Below are 12,220 nucleotides of genomic sequence, written 5' to 3' on the forward strand. Positions count from 1 at the left end.
CTTCTACAATATGTTTAAACTTAAATGACTATCAGCTTAAAACAGCAGACATAGTTATACATCAGCATACATGAACTCCATGGTAACCACAAATCAAAAACCTATAATAGGTATACAAAAGCTAAAATGAAAAGATATGAACTAAAGTCTACTACCAAACTAAAAAGAGATGAACACAAGCATACTATCTAAAGCAAATCATCAAACTACAAAGGAACAGACTAAAATAAGACAAAACAGAGAAACAACCAGAAAAAAGTAACAAAATGGCAATAAGCACATAGTTCAGTTCACTTCAGTTTAATTGCTCAGTCCTGTCCAACTCTTTGTGACCCCATGAATTGCAGCTCGCCAGGCCTCCCTGTACATCACCAACTCCCAGAGTTCACTCAGGATCACATCCATCGAGTCAGTGATGCCATCCAGCCATCTCATCCTCGGTCGTCCCCTTCTCCTCCTGCCCCTAATCCCTCCCAGCATCGGAGTCTTTTCCAATGAGTCTACTCTTCGCATGAGGTGGCCAAAGTACTGGAGTTTCAGCTTTAGCATCATTCCTTCCAAAGGAATCCAAGGGCTGATCTCCTTCAGAATGGACAGTTTGGATCTCCTTGCAGTCCAAGGGACTCTCAAGAGTCTTCTCCAACACCACAGTTCAAAAGCATCAATTCTTCGGCGCTCAGCCTTCACAGTCGAACTCTCACATCCATACATGACTACCGGAAAAACCATAGCCTTGACTAGACAGACCTTTGTTGGCAAAGTAGTGTCTCTGCTTTTGAATATGCTATCTAGGTTGGTCATAACTTTTCTTCCAAGGAGTAAGTGTCTTTTATTTCATGGCTGCAGTCACCATCTGCACTGATTTTGGAGCCCAAAAAATAAGGTCTGACACTGTTTCCACTGTTTCCCCATCTATTTCCCATGAAGTGATGGGACCAGATGCCATGATCTTTGTTTTCTGAATGTTGAGCTTTAAGCCAACTTTTTCACTCTCCTCTTTCACTTTCATTGAGAGGCTCTTTAGTTCCTCTTCACTTTCTGCCATAAGGGTAGTGTCATCTGCATATCTGAGGTTACTGATATTTCTCCCAGCAATCTTGATTCCAGCTTGTGTTTCTGTTTCTCATGATGTTCTCTGCATAGAAGTTAAATAAGCAGGGGACAATATACAGCCTTGATGTACTCCTTTTCCTATTTGAAACCAGTCTGTTGTTCCATGTCCAGTTCTAACTGTTGCTTCCTGATCTGCATACAGATTTCTCAAGAGGCAGGTCAGGTGCTCTGGTATTCCCATCTCTTGAAGAATCTTCCACAGTTTATTGTGATCCACACAGTCAAAGGCTTTGGCATAGTCAATAAAGCAGAAGTAGATGTTTTTCTGGAACTCTCTTGCTTTTCCATGATCCAGTGGATGTTGGCAATTTGATCTCTGGTTCCTCTGCCTTTTCTAAAACCAGCTTGAACATCTGGAAGTTCATGGTTCACATATTGTTGAAGCCTGGCTTGGAGAATTTTGAGCATTACTTTACTAGCGTGTGAGATGAGTGCAATTGTGCAGTAGTTTGAGCATTCTTTGGCATTTCCTTTCTTTGGCATTGGAATGAAAACTGACCTTTTCCAGTCCTGTGGCCACTGCTGAGTTTTCCAAATTTGCTGGCATATTGAGTGCAGCACTTTCACAGCATCATCTTTCAGGATTGAAATAGCTCCACTGGAATGCCATCACCTCCACTAGCTTTGTTCATAGTGATGCTTTCTAAGGCCCACTTGACTTCACATTCCAGGATGTCTGGCTCTAGATGAGTGATCACACCATCATGATTATCCGGGTCATAAAGATCTTTTTTGTACAGTTCTTCTGTGTATTCTTAACCACCTCTTCTTAATATCTTCTGCTTCTGTTAGGTCCATACCATTTCTGTCCTTTATCAATCCGTCTTTGCATGAAATGTTCCCTTGGTATCTCTAATTTTCTTGAAGAGATCTCTAGTTTCCCATTCTATTGTTTTCCTCTATTTATTTGCGTTGATCGCTGAAGAAGGCTTTCTTATCTCTTCTTGCTATTCTTTGGAACTCTGCATTCAGATGCTTATATCTTTCCTTTTCTCCTTTGCTTTTCACTTCTCTTCTTTTCACAGCTATTTGTAAGCCTTTCACAGACAGCCATTTTGCTTTTTTGCATTCCTTTTCCATGGGGATGGTCTTGATCCCTGTCTCCTGTACAATGTCACGAACCTCATTCCATAGTTCATCAGGCACTCTATCTATCAGATCTAGGCCCTTAAATCTATTTCTCACTTCCATTGTATAATCATAGGGATTTGATTTAGGTCATACCTAAATGCTCTAGCGGTTTTCCCTACTTTCTTCAATTTAAGTCTGAATTTGGCAATAAGGAGTTCATGATCTGAGCCACAGTCAGCTCCCATCCTACCAATAATCATTTTTAATATCAGTGGGTGAAATGCTCCAATCAAAGGGCATAAGGTGGCTCATTGGATTAAAAAAAAAACCCATCTATATGCTGCTATAGGACACTCACTTGAGAGCTACAGATACACAGACTGGAAGTAAGGGTTTGAAAAAAGATACTCTATACAAATGGAAACAAAGGAAAGCTGAGGCAGCAGACCTGCATCAGACAAAGTAGACTTTAAAAGAAAGTCTGTAACATAAGACAAATAAGGGCATTAAATATTATATAATGATAAAGGGATCCATACAAGAGGAGATTACACTTATTAACATATATATGCCCAGTATAGGAATACACACACACAGAAATAAAGAAAGAAACGGATGGTAATACAATAATAGGAGGACACTTTAACATCCCAATGACATCACTGAGGAGATCATCCAGACAGAAAATCAATAAGGAAACAGTGGCCTTAAATGAATCATTACACCAGTTGCACTTAATAGATATCTACAGGACATTCCATCCAAAAATAGCAGAATGCACAATCTTCTCACGTATACATGAAACATTCTCCAGAGACCACATGCCAATTGTCTCGACAAATTTAAGAAGATACAAATTATATCAAACATCTTTTCTGACCACAATGGCATGAACCTAGAAATCACCTATAGACAGAAAAGTGGGAAAAGAACAAAGACATGGAGACTACACAATATGCTAGTAAGAAATCAGTGGTCAAAGAAGAAATTGATGAGGAAATCAGAAAATAAATTGAGACAAATAAAAATGGAAACACAATACTCTAAAATCTATGGGATATACCAAAAGCAGTTCTAAGAGGGAGGTTTCTAGTACAGGCCTATATCAAGAAATTAGGAAAAATTTAAAGAAACAGCCTGACTTACCATCTAAAGGAAAACAAACACAAAGTCCCAAGGCAGCAAAAGGAAGGGTTTAATAAAGATTAAAGCAGAAATAAATAAACTGAAGTTTATTTAATTTCTTAAACTACAATAAAAAAGATCAACAAAACCAAAAGCTGTTTTTTTAAAAGATAAAATTAATAAGCTGTTGACCAAGATAATTAAGAAAAAAAGAGTACCCAAATACACAAAATAAGACATGAAAGAGAAGTTATGCTGTAATCACAGAAATACAAATGATCATAAGAGAATATTAAGAACTATTAATACCAACAAATTGGACAAACTAGAAGAAATAGGTAATTTCCTACAAACATACAATATTCCAAGACTGAATTAGGAAGAAATAGATAATTTGAACAGATCACTAACTAGTATTGATACTGAATCAATAATCAAAACCTCCCAAACAAAAGTCCAGGACCAAAGAGCTTCAGGAGAATGCCACCAAACATACAAAGAAGAGTTAATATCTGTCTTTCTTAAACTATTTCCAAGAATTGAAAAGAAAATACGACTTCCTGAGCAACTTTCACTTTCATTTATTTCACTTTCAAACACTTCCAAACTGATTCTATGGGGCCACTTTTACCCTGAAACCAAAATCAGACAAAAACAATACCAAAAACAAACAAACAAAAAAACAGGTCAATATATCTGTTCAACATAAATGATTATATCACTATATGCAGATAACATGATACTATATATAGAGAACCATAAAGTCTCCATCAAAAAACTATTAAAACTAATGAATTAATTCAGTAAAATTTCAGGATACAAGATTAATATACAAAATCTGTTATTTTTCTATACACTAATAATATATTAGTATATATTTTCTCAGGGACAGAAAGCAAGAAAACAACTTCATTTAAATTTGCATCAAAAGGAATAAAAATACCTAGGAATAAACTTAATCAAGAAGGTGAAAGACCTATGCTCCGAAAACTATAAAACATGATGAAGCAAACTGAAAATGATAAAAAGAAATGGAAAGATATCCCATGCTCTTGAGCTGGAAGAATTAGTATTGTTAAAATGGCCATACTACCCAAAGCCATCTACCCAAAGATGTAATGCAAATTCTCATTACCAATGGCATTTTTCACATAACTAAAACAAATTATTCTAAAATTTATATACAATCACAGAAGACCCCAACTTGCCAAAGAAATATTGAGAGAAAAAAAACAAAGCTGGAAGTATGCTACAAAGCTATAGCAATCAAAACAGTACGTACTGACACAAAAACAGACATATAGATCAGATACATAGATAGCCCAAAAATAAACCCATGCACATACTGTCAATTAATCTATGACAAATGAGGCAAGAATATACACTGCAGAAAAGACAGACTCTTCAACAAATGGTGCTGGGAAAACTGACAGCTACATTCAAAAGCATAAAACTAGAACATTCTTTTTTTCACATCATATTCAAAAATAAACTCAAATGGATTAAAGACCTAAATGTAAGACCAGAAACCACAAAACTCTTAAAAGGAAACATAGGCAGTATGGTCTTTGACAAAGATCTTAGTACTATTTTTCAGACCTGTCTCCTCAGGCAAGGGAAACAAAAGCAATATAAACAAATGGAACCTAATCAAACTGAAAAGCTTTTACACAGCAAAAGAAACCATCAACAAAATGAAAATGCATCCTATTAAATGTGAGATGTTTGCAAATGATATGTCTAATAAGGGGTGAATATCCAAAATATAGTAACAGTTAATACAACTCAATATTGAAAAACAAACACATGTATTTTAAAAATGGGCAAAAGACCTCAATAGGCATTCTTCCAAAGAAGAAATACAGATGGCCAACATCTGAAAAGATGTTCAACATCACTAATCATTAGGGAAGTGCAAATTAAAATCACAGTGAGATATCATCTCATACCTGTCAGAATGGCTATCATCAAAAAGACCACAAATAACAAATATAGAAGAGTAATGTAAAGAAAAGGGAATCATAGTGCATTGTTGGTGGGAATTTAAACTGGTACAGCCACTATGGAAACAGTACTGAGATTACTCAAAAAATTAAAAATAGAACTAAGATATGATCCAACAATTCCACTCCTAGGCACATATATCTGAAGAAAATGAAAATCAAAAAAGACCTATGTACCTCAATGTTCATAGGAGCACTGTGTACAAAAGGCAAGATAGGAAAGCAAGCTGTCCATCAAGAGATAAATGAAGTTTGTAGTATATATATATATATATAGCAATGGAGTGTTACTCAACTCTTGAATGAACTACTGCCATCTGCAATAACATGGATGGAACTAGAGGGTGTTTTGTTGAGTAAAATGAGTCAGATAGAGAAAGACAAATACTGAACATATTCACGTATATGTTGAATCTGAAACAAGTACAAATGAATGACTATAACAAATCAGAAACAGACTCACAGATACAAACTGGTAGTTACTAACAGGGAGAGGGATGAGGGAGGGGCAAGATAAGATAAAAGGATTAAGAGGTAAGATTATTAGGTATAAAATAAGATACAAAGATGTAACATACAACACAGGGAATATAGCTAATATTTTGTAGGCTAGGCTATTATAGCTAATTGCTTATAATCTATAGAAACAGTGAATCACTATGTTATACACCTGAAACTAATATAATATTGTGAAGCAACTACACTTCAATTAAAATAATATGTACATGTATATGTGTGTATATATATATATATATATATATTACAGATTTTTAAATTAATGAAATGCCTGATTTTAGCTTGCTACTCTACGATCTGTTTAGAACTGTAAATGCCATGTGAACAATAAGGACTTCAATAATAACTTTAGATTAGACCTAATTTGAATGCTTCTCATGCTTGCAGAAAACTAGCCAGGAAATTATTTCTGCAAACAGTATTTAGGTGTTTTTGGTTTTTTTTTCCTAAGAAGTGAAAGCAAAGTTGCACATAGAATCACCTGGGCTAGGCTCAAAGTAGACTCACACTGCTTCTAATGCCCCTAAAAATGAAAAAAAAAAAAAAAAAATGATTTTCCAAAGTAACTCAACAAAAACAAAAACTGATGAAAATATTTATGAAATAGAATGTTCTAAATAAATTATGTTTGGTTAAATCATGTTTAAGCAGAAAATTTGTTATTACCATTCTCATTAAACAGCTTACAAAAAATGATTAGTCCATGCCCCTCATTCACTAACTAAGGATATCAAGAATGCAACAGACACCATGTTGACAGGAGCCACAAATTCAAACACTTCAGGAGCCAGGTGGAAATGGTAAATGCATGAGGCAAGTCAAAGCATATCCAACAGCCCAGCATCTAGCCTTTAGTAATGCTCTCCAAATGTCTTTTACTGAAAGCTGTCTTTTATTAAGCAGCTACGGTATTTGCTCCTTTACACTTAGGGAGCACCATCCAATATCCCAGTGAAGTATAGATATTGCTATTACCTCCATTTTATAAGTGAGAAGATGGAAGCACTAAAAGAATCAGGAACGTGTCTGTGGTCACACAGCCCAACATAGCAGTGTCTAGGTAAATGACAAGCAATGTGACATCAGGACATGAGCCCCTCAGTGCAGTTCAGCTCAGTCGCTCAGTCATGTCTGACTCTTTGCGACCTCATGAACCACAACATGCCAGGCCTCCCTGTCCATCACCAGCTCCCAGAGTCTACCCAAACTCATGAGCCCCTACTAATCATTAATTTGGGCTTAATAATTAGAAGATGGTAAATTAAACATGTGTTAACCCATTTAATCCCCACCGTAACTCTGAGAAGTAGATACTAGATACTAGTACTTATACCTATTTTACATATATAAAATCTATATCACAGAGAGGTAAAGACAGATTCCCAGTGTCATGGAGCTAATAATTGCAGAACCAAGAGTTGAAGCCCCAAGTGGTCTGTTTCCAGGGCCCCTGCTCCTGGTATGGCTCTCAGCCAGAACAATTTTGTATCCTGCCTCCATGAAGATATTGCAATGTCCAGAGATATTTTGGTTGTTACAACTAGAGGAGGAGGGACATACTGGCATCTTATAGGTAGAGGCTAGGGACATCGCTGAGTATCTTACAACACACAGGACAGTCCCACACCACAACACAAAATATAAATAGTGCCACTGATGAGAAACACAGGCCTATGAGATTATTACTGTGCAGCCATAGAGATAGAAAAACAGGCCAATGGGAGAGATGGCAACTGACAACACATAAGTCTTCATCTTTAAATAAATCTGTGCTATCAGATTGTTTTCATGCTCTGTCATCTAAAAATTGATTTATGAAAAATAATGGAAAAATAATCCAGATAATTGAGTGCTTTCACTTAACCAAGACATTTTTCCATATTGTAGTATGATATGCAATACTTCAAATTCTATATTATCGTATAACTTTTTATAATGAATCTCTTTTATGGAGAATCTTAAATGCTTATTTTTTTTATCACTACATAAGTACATTATTAAAATTCATACATCTCTACACAGTTATTTCTTTAACCAAAACTGTTTTCATTTAGTCTTTCTTACCTCCTCTTTCCTTCTGACATTTTTAAGTTATTTCTCACAAATCACAGTGAAGGTGTTGGTGAAGAAGAAAAATGTGAAAGGAATCCTTTTGCCCTTAACTACTTAGGCGTTGCTTTGGCACATTGCTTTCTCTTCTCCCTTTTGGCCATGAAATTTTTATCTCTATTAATTATTTTCAATGTTTAGAGAAACAATATGTAATAGGTTAGATAGAGGGGGAGTTAAGGCTGAGGAGTAGCGACGTCACCAAACCAGGACAACTGGCTGAGAGGGAGTATTCCTGCTAGTGAAATACAAGACATAAAAGGTAAAATACTTAATACTTAAAAGATAACTGTGCTTCATGGGGGAAAGGGGAAAAGGTTCAACAATGGCCATTAATCCTCAACTCTCCTGTTAACAATGGTTTATTTAAACATCTGTTAAGCATTTGTAACTTTAACAAATTGGCCTCAAGGTACTTAGAATTTACTTTTAAAACAGTTCTTTCTAGGGTTAAAAAATGTGTTCTTTTAAGCTTAAAAATACGCTGACCTTCTTAATGATCTTCTGAGAAAAAATAATTTTCTGGATTTAAATTTTGTATATTTTCAGTCAGTGTTACTTCCTGTTTTTGAGAAGGAGAAAGCGATTAAGAAGGCTCCAAAAACTGCTTATATTTTGGACAGTTTTTTAAATATTGGTTTTATGTGTGTTAAGTATAAGCTGGTCAAAAACATGTGGATTAATTTTTCCATAAAATATGAATGGTTTTAAAAATTAAGAAGAGGGAATGCTTGGCAAACTCTGATTATTTTTTGTCAAAGCAAAAATATTTGAAAAGCAGTTGTTGCCATTAGAAAATATTCCCAGTACAGCTAGATACATTTTTATCATAAACTGACAACCCAGGATTTGAATACAGGATTTTCTTCTTTTAAATAGACTTTGTACTACACCATGTTACATAGCAAATATATATTGCATGCATGCATGCTAAGATGCTTCAATTGTGTCCGACTCTTTGCAACCTTATGGACTGTAGCCTGCCAGGCTCCTCTGTCCCTGGAATTCTCCAGGCAAGAATACTGGAGTGGGTTGCTGGGCCCTCCTCCAGGGGATCTTTCCAACCCAGAGACTGAACCTGGGTCTCTTGTGTCTCCTGCATTGGCAGGCAGGTTCTTACCACTAGCGCCACCTGGAAAGCCCATCAAATATATATGCATATATACATTAATATATTCGCATTTCAACACTTGTTACTGAATTTCACCTCAGAATGTGATTGTCACTAATATGTCTCTGTTTCTGAATATTACATAATCTTTTAATTATGTCACTTGGAGTCCAGTGTTAACCTAAAAGGTGCTAAAGACTTTGTACTATGTTGAATGCAACCCTCTTCATTTTTCTGAGCTTCTGATATTTTTATGGCACTTTTGTCTTTAAAATATCCTTAATACTTTGATGTTAACCTTATTTTTTTTAGTAATTTAAATGCCTCTAGTAAAACAATAATCCTTCCCAACCCAATACATTTTTATGTTAATCATACAGTTCTACTTATAACAGATGTTTGGAAGTGTATGGAACTGATGCACTAAATTTCACTCCCTTCTTTATCTCATTTTCTCATTTCTCATTACAGGAACATCCCTCACTAGGCCAACTTTCAGAAAAGTTAATAGACAATAATATTAATGTCATCTTTGCAGTTCAAGGAAAACAGTTTCATTGGTATAAGGTATGTTAACTCCCAAAATGTAAAAATTAAAATGTTTGTATCTATAGTTAAAATTAGAATACTTCTCAGAACCCCAGGTAAGGATTCTGGGGTTCTTATACTTTGTACCATCTATTTTTAATACTAAATTAACTAATGTATACTACACAGTGTCCTAAGTTAACATTTAAGTATAAATAAATGCAAATTCTATGTTTGCAAACCTAAAATTAGAATCAAGTGAGAGCACTGATAGTACTTGGTACTGAAGTGAAGTGAAGTGAAGTCGCTCAGTCATGTCCGACTCTTTGCGACCCCATGGACTGTAGCCTACCGGGCTCCTCTGTCCATGGGATTTTCCAGGCAAGAGTACTGGAGTGGGGTGCCATTGCCTTCTCCAGAGGATCTTGCTGACCCAGGGATCGAACCTGGGTCTCCCGCATTGTAGACAGACTTGGTACTGACTGTGGCAATATTGGAGAAGACTTTTATCAGGTAAAACATAGTTCACACCCCAACTATACCATGCCCACATTTCTGCTTATTCTAGTCCTTGGGCATATCTTTATAATAGATTAGATTGGGGAGCATCAGTATTTTTCAACAAATCTAGCACCAACATACCTAGATTTTCTCTAGGTCATCTAATAAAGGAATAAGAGGAGCCATGGAAGTGGCTGACTCAGTCAAAGCCTTCCTACATAAGAATACTTTTGGTTTTGTCCGGAATCTTTTCAGCAAGGCAAGTCCTACAAGCAGAACAGACATTTGACACCTGCGTCACTCTGGCAGCACCCCACGGGATTCCTCCTGTCACCCTCGATATAGAACTTCTGTGATCCTGCTATAGCTTTCTTTGCACAGTCTTTTAGATTTTTTTTTCCGGAAACTCTCTTTTCTTCATTTCTACAATGGTGTGACACCCTAATTTTCATTATACATGTCTGCTCACTGGATCTTCATCTCCCTTGTTGTCTTTGCTTTTACCTTGTACCCACAATGTCCTTTACTCCTTTTTTTTTTTTTTTAATATTTCAGAGAAACTATTTTTTCTTTTGGTTTCAACAGCTACTTGAATTCATTTGCATCTGCCTTAAAGCTGGTGTTCCTGTCACCAGTTTCCCTAATATCTGACTACTACATTTATCATCTGAAAGTGCTACTTTAATTATATCATTTAATCCCTTAGCAATTGTATCATTTCTTCCCTACAGTGAAGATGTAATTCCCTCTTTTCCAAAGTTTACATACCATGGAATTCATTTTAAGGAAACAGCTGTTATATCCACAGAAGTAGAGCTCAGACTCAAATTAAATGCCCAAATCACTTTATTAACAATAGTAACAGCTTCCACTTTTTGAGTACTTACTGTTGTCAAGCACTGAGTTTATTAACATTAATTCATTTGATACTCTTTAAACTCATAACAAGAAGGATAATATTACTAATATGCCCACTTTAAAGATGAAGGAAACAAATGCATTTAGGGAGGTTATATACTTTCCTAACAGCCTAAGTCCTGTGTTCTTAACCTCTAAGCTCAAATTTCAAATTGAATTTCAACTCACTGAGCAGCTTTTTATTCTTTTGCTCCTTTTTCTCTGCTATTTATTACTTCTTGATGGTGATATTGGCTCTAGTAGTTTCTTCCTACTCCTTTAAGAAAATTTCCACTGACTGTTAAACCATAAAACCAGGTTTATTATTAATTGAATTGCATGCAAAGTAAAAATCAACAGGTTCTAAAAGCGTAACAAGCTCTGCTGAGTCCTGTGTATGCCATGCAGTCACCCAGTTTGGTTGCTCACAGACATTTTTATTAATCACCTTTGTCTGAGTTGTAACAGCTTCCTAACCCATCTCCCAAATCCACCTTTCACCTGGCTGCAGGATGAGCTATTTGAATCACACTTTGAGTAAAGTGCTCCAGTGGTTTCCTCTGATTATTATGGCACATGAGGCTAGTGGGTCCCTGCTTGCCTCGCTGACCTCATCCCCCAAAGCTGTCTGCCTTAAACTTGTCCCTCCAGTCATGCTTCTAATTCTCCTGGGAACACACTCACCAGGCTCTTTCTTTCCTTTGTAACTCTGTTCTTGCTATTTATCTCCCATCCCTGGAAGCGATTCTCCATTATTAGTTGATTAACCCTTCCTTATCCTTGAAGACACAACTCATGAATCACCTCCTCCAGGAAACAGTCCCTGACAGATTTCCCCATGCCTCAAATGCCTGCTCAGTATCCCTTGCATTCAGTTCAGTTCAGTTCAGTCGCTCAGTCGTGTCCGACTCTTTGCGACCCCATGAATCGCAGCACGCCAGGCCTCCCTGTCCATCACCAACTCCCGTAGTTCACTCAGACTCACGTCCATCGAGTCAGTGATGCCATCCAGCCATCTCATCCTCGGTCGTCCCCTTCTCCTCCTGCCCCTAATCCCTCCCAGCACCAGAGTCTTTACCAATGAATCAACTCTTCTCATGAGGTGTCCAAAGTACTGGAGTTTCAGCTTTAGCATCATTCCTTCCAAAGAAATCCCAGGGCTGATCTCCTTCAGAATGGACTGGTTGCAGTCCAAGGGACTCTCAAGAGTCTTCTCCAACACCACAGTTCAAAAGCATCAATTCTT

At 36.6% G+C, this 12,220-nt stretch overlaps 1 protein-coding gene across 6 annotated transcripts in view; it reads left to right on the forward strand.

Moving 5' to 3' along the window:
- ITGB8 (integrin subunit beta 8) overlaps positions 1 to 12,220 on the forward strand; it is a 96,449-nt gene that overhangs the window by 62,352 nt on the left and 21,877 nt on the right. For all 6 annotated transcript variants that reach the window (XM_060414962.1, XM_027968504.3, XM_027968503.3 and 3 more), the window contains one exon: positions 9,520 to 9,615. In XM_060414962.1, coding sequence (XP_060270945.1) covers positions 9,520 to 9,615 — 96 coding nt within the window. The remainder of the gene's footprint in view (positions 1 to 9,519; positions 9,616 to 12,220) is intronic.

Source organism: Ovis aries, chromosome 4 (genome assembly GCF_016772045.2).
Source record: "Ovis aries strain OAR_USU_Benz2616 breed Rambouillet chromosome 4, ARS-UI_Ramb_v3.0, whole genome shotgun sequence".
Lineage (NCBI taxonomy): Eukaryota > Metazoa > Chordata > Mammalia > Artiodactyla > Bovidae > Ovis > Ovis aries.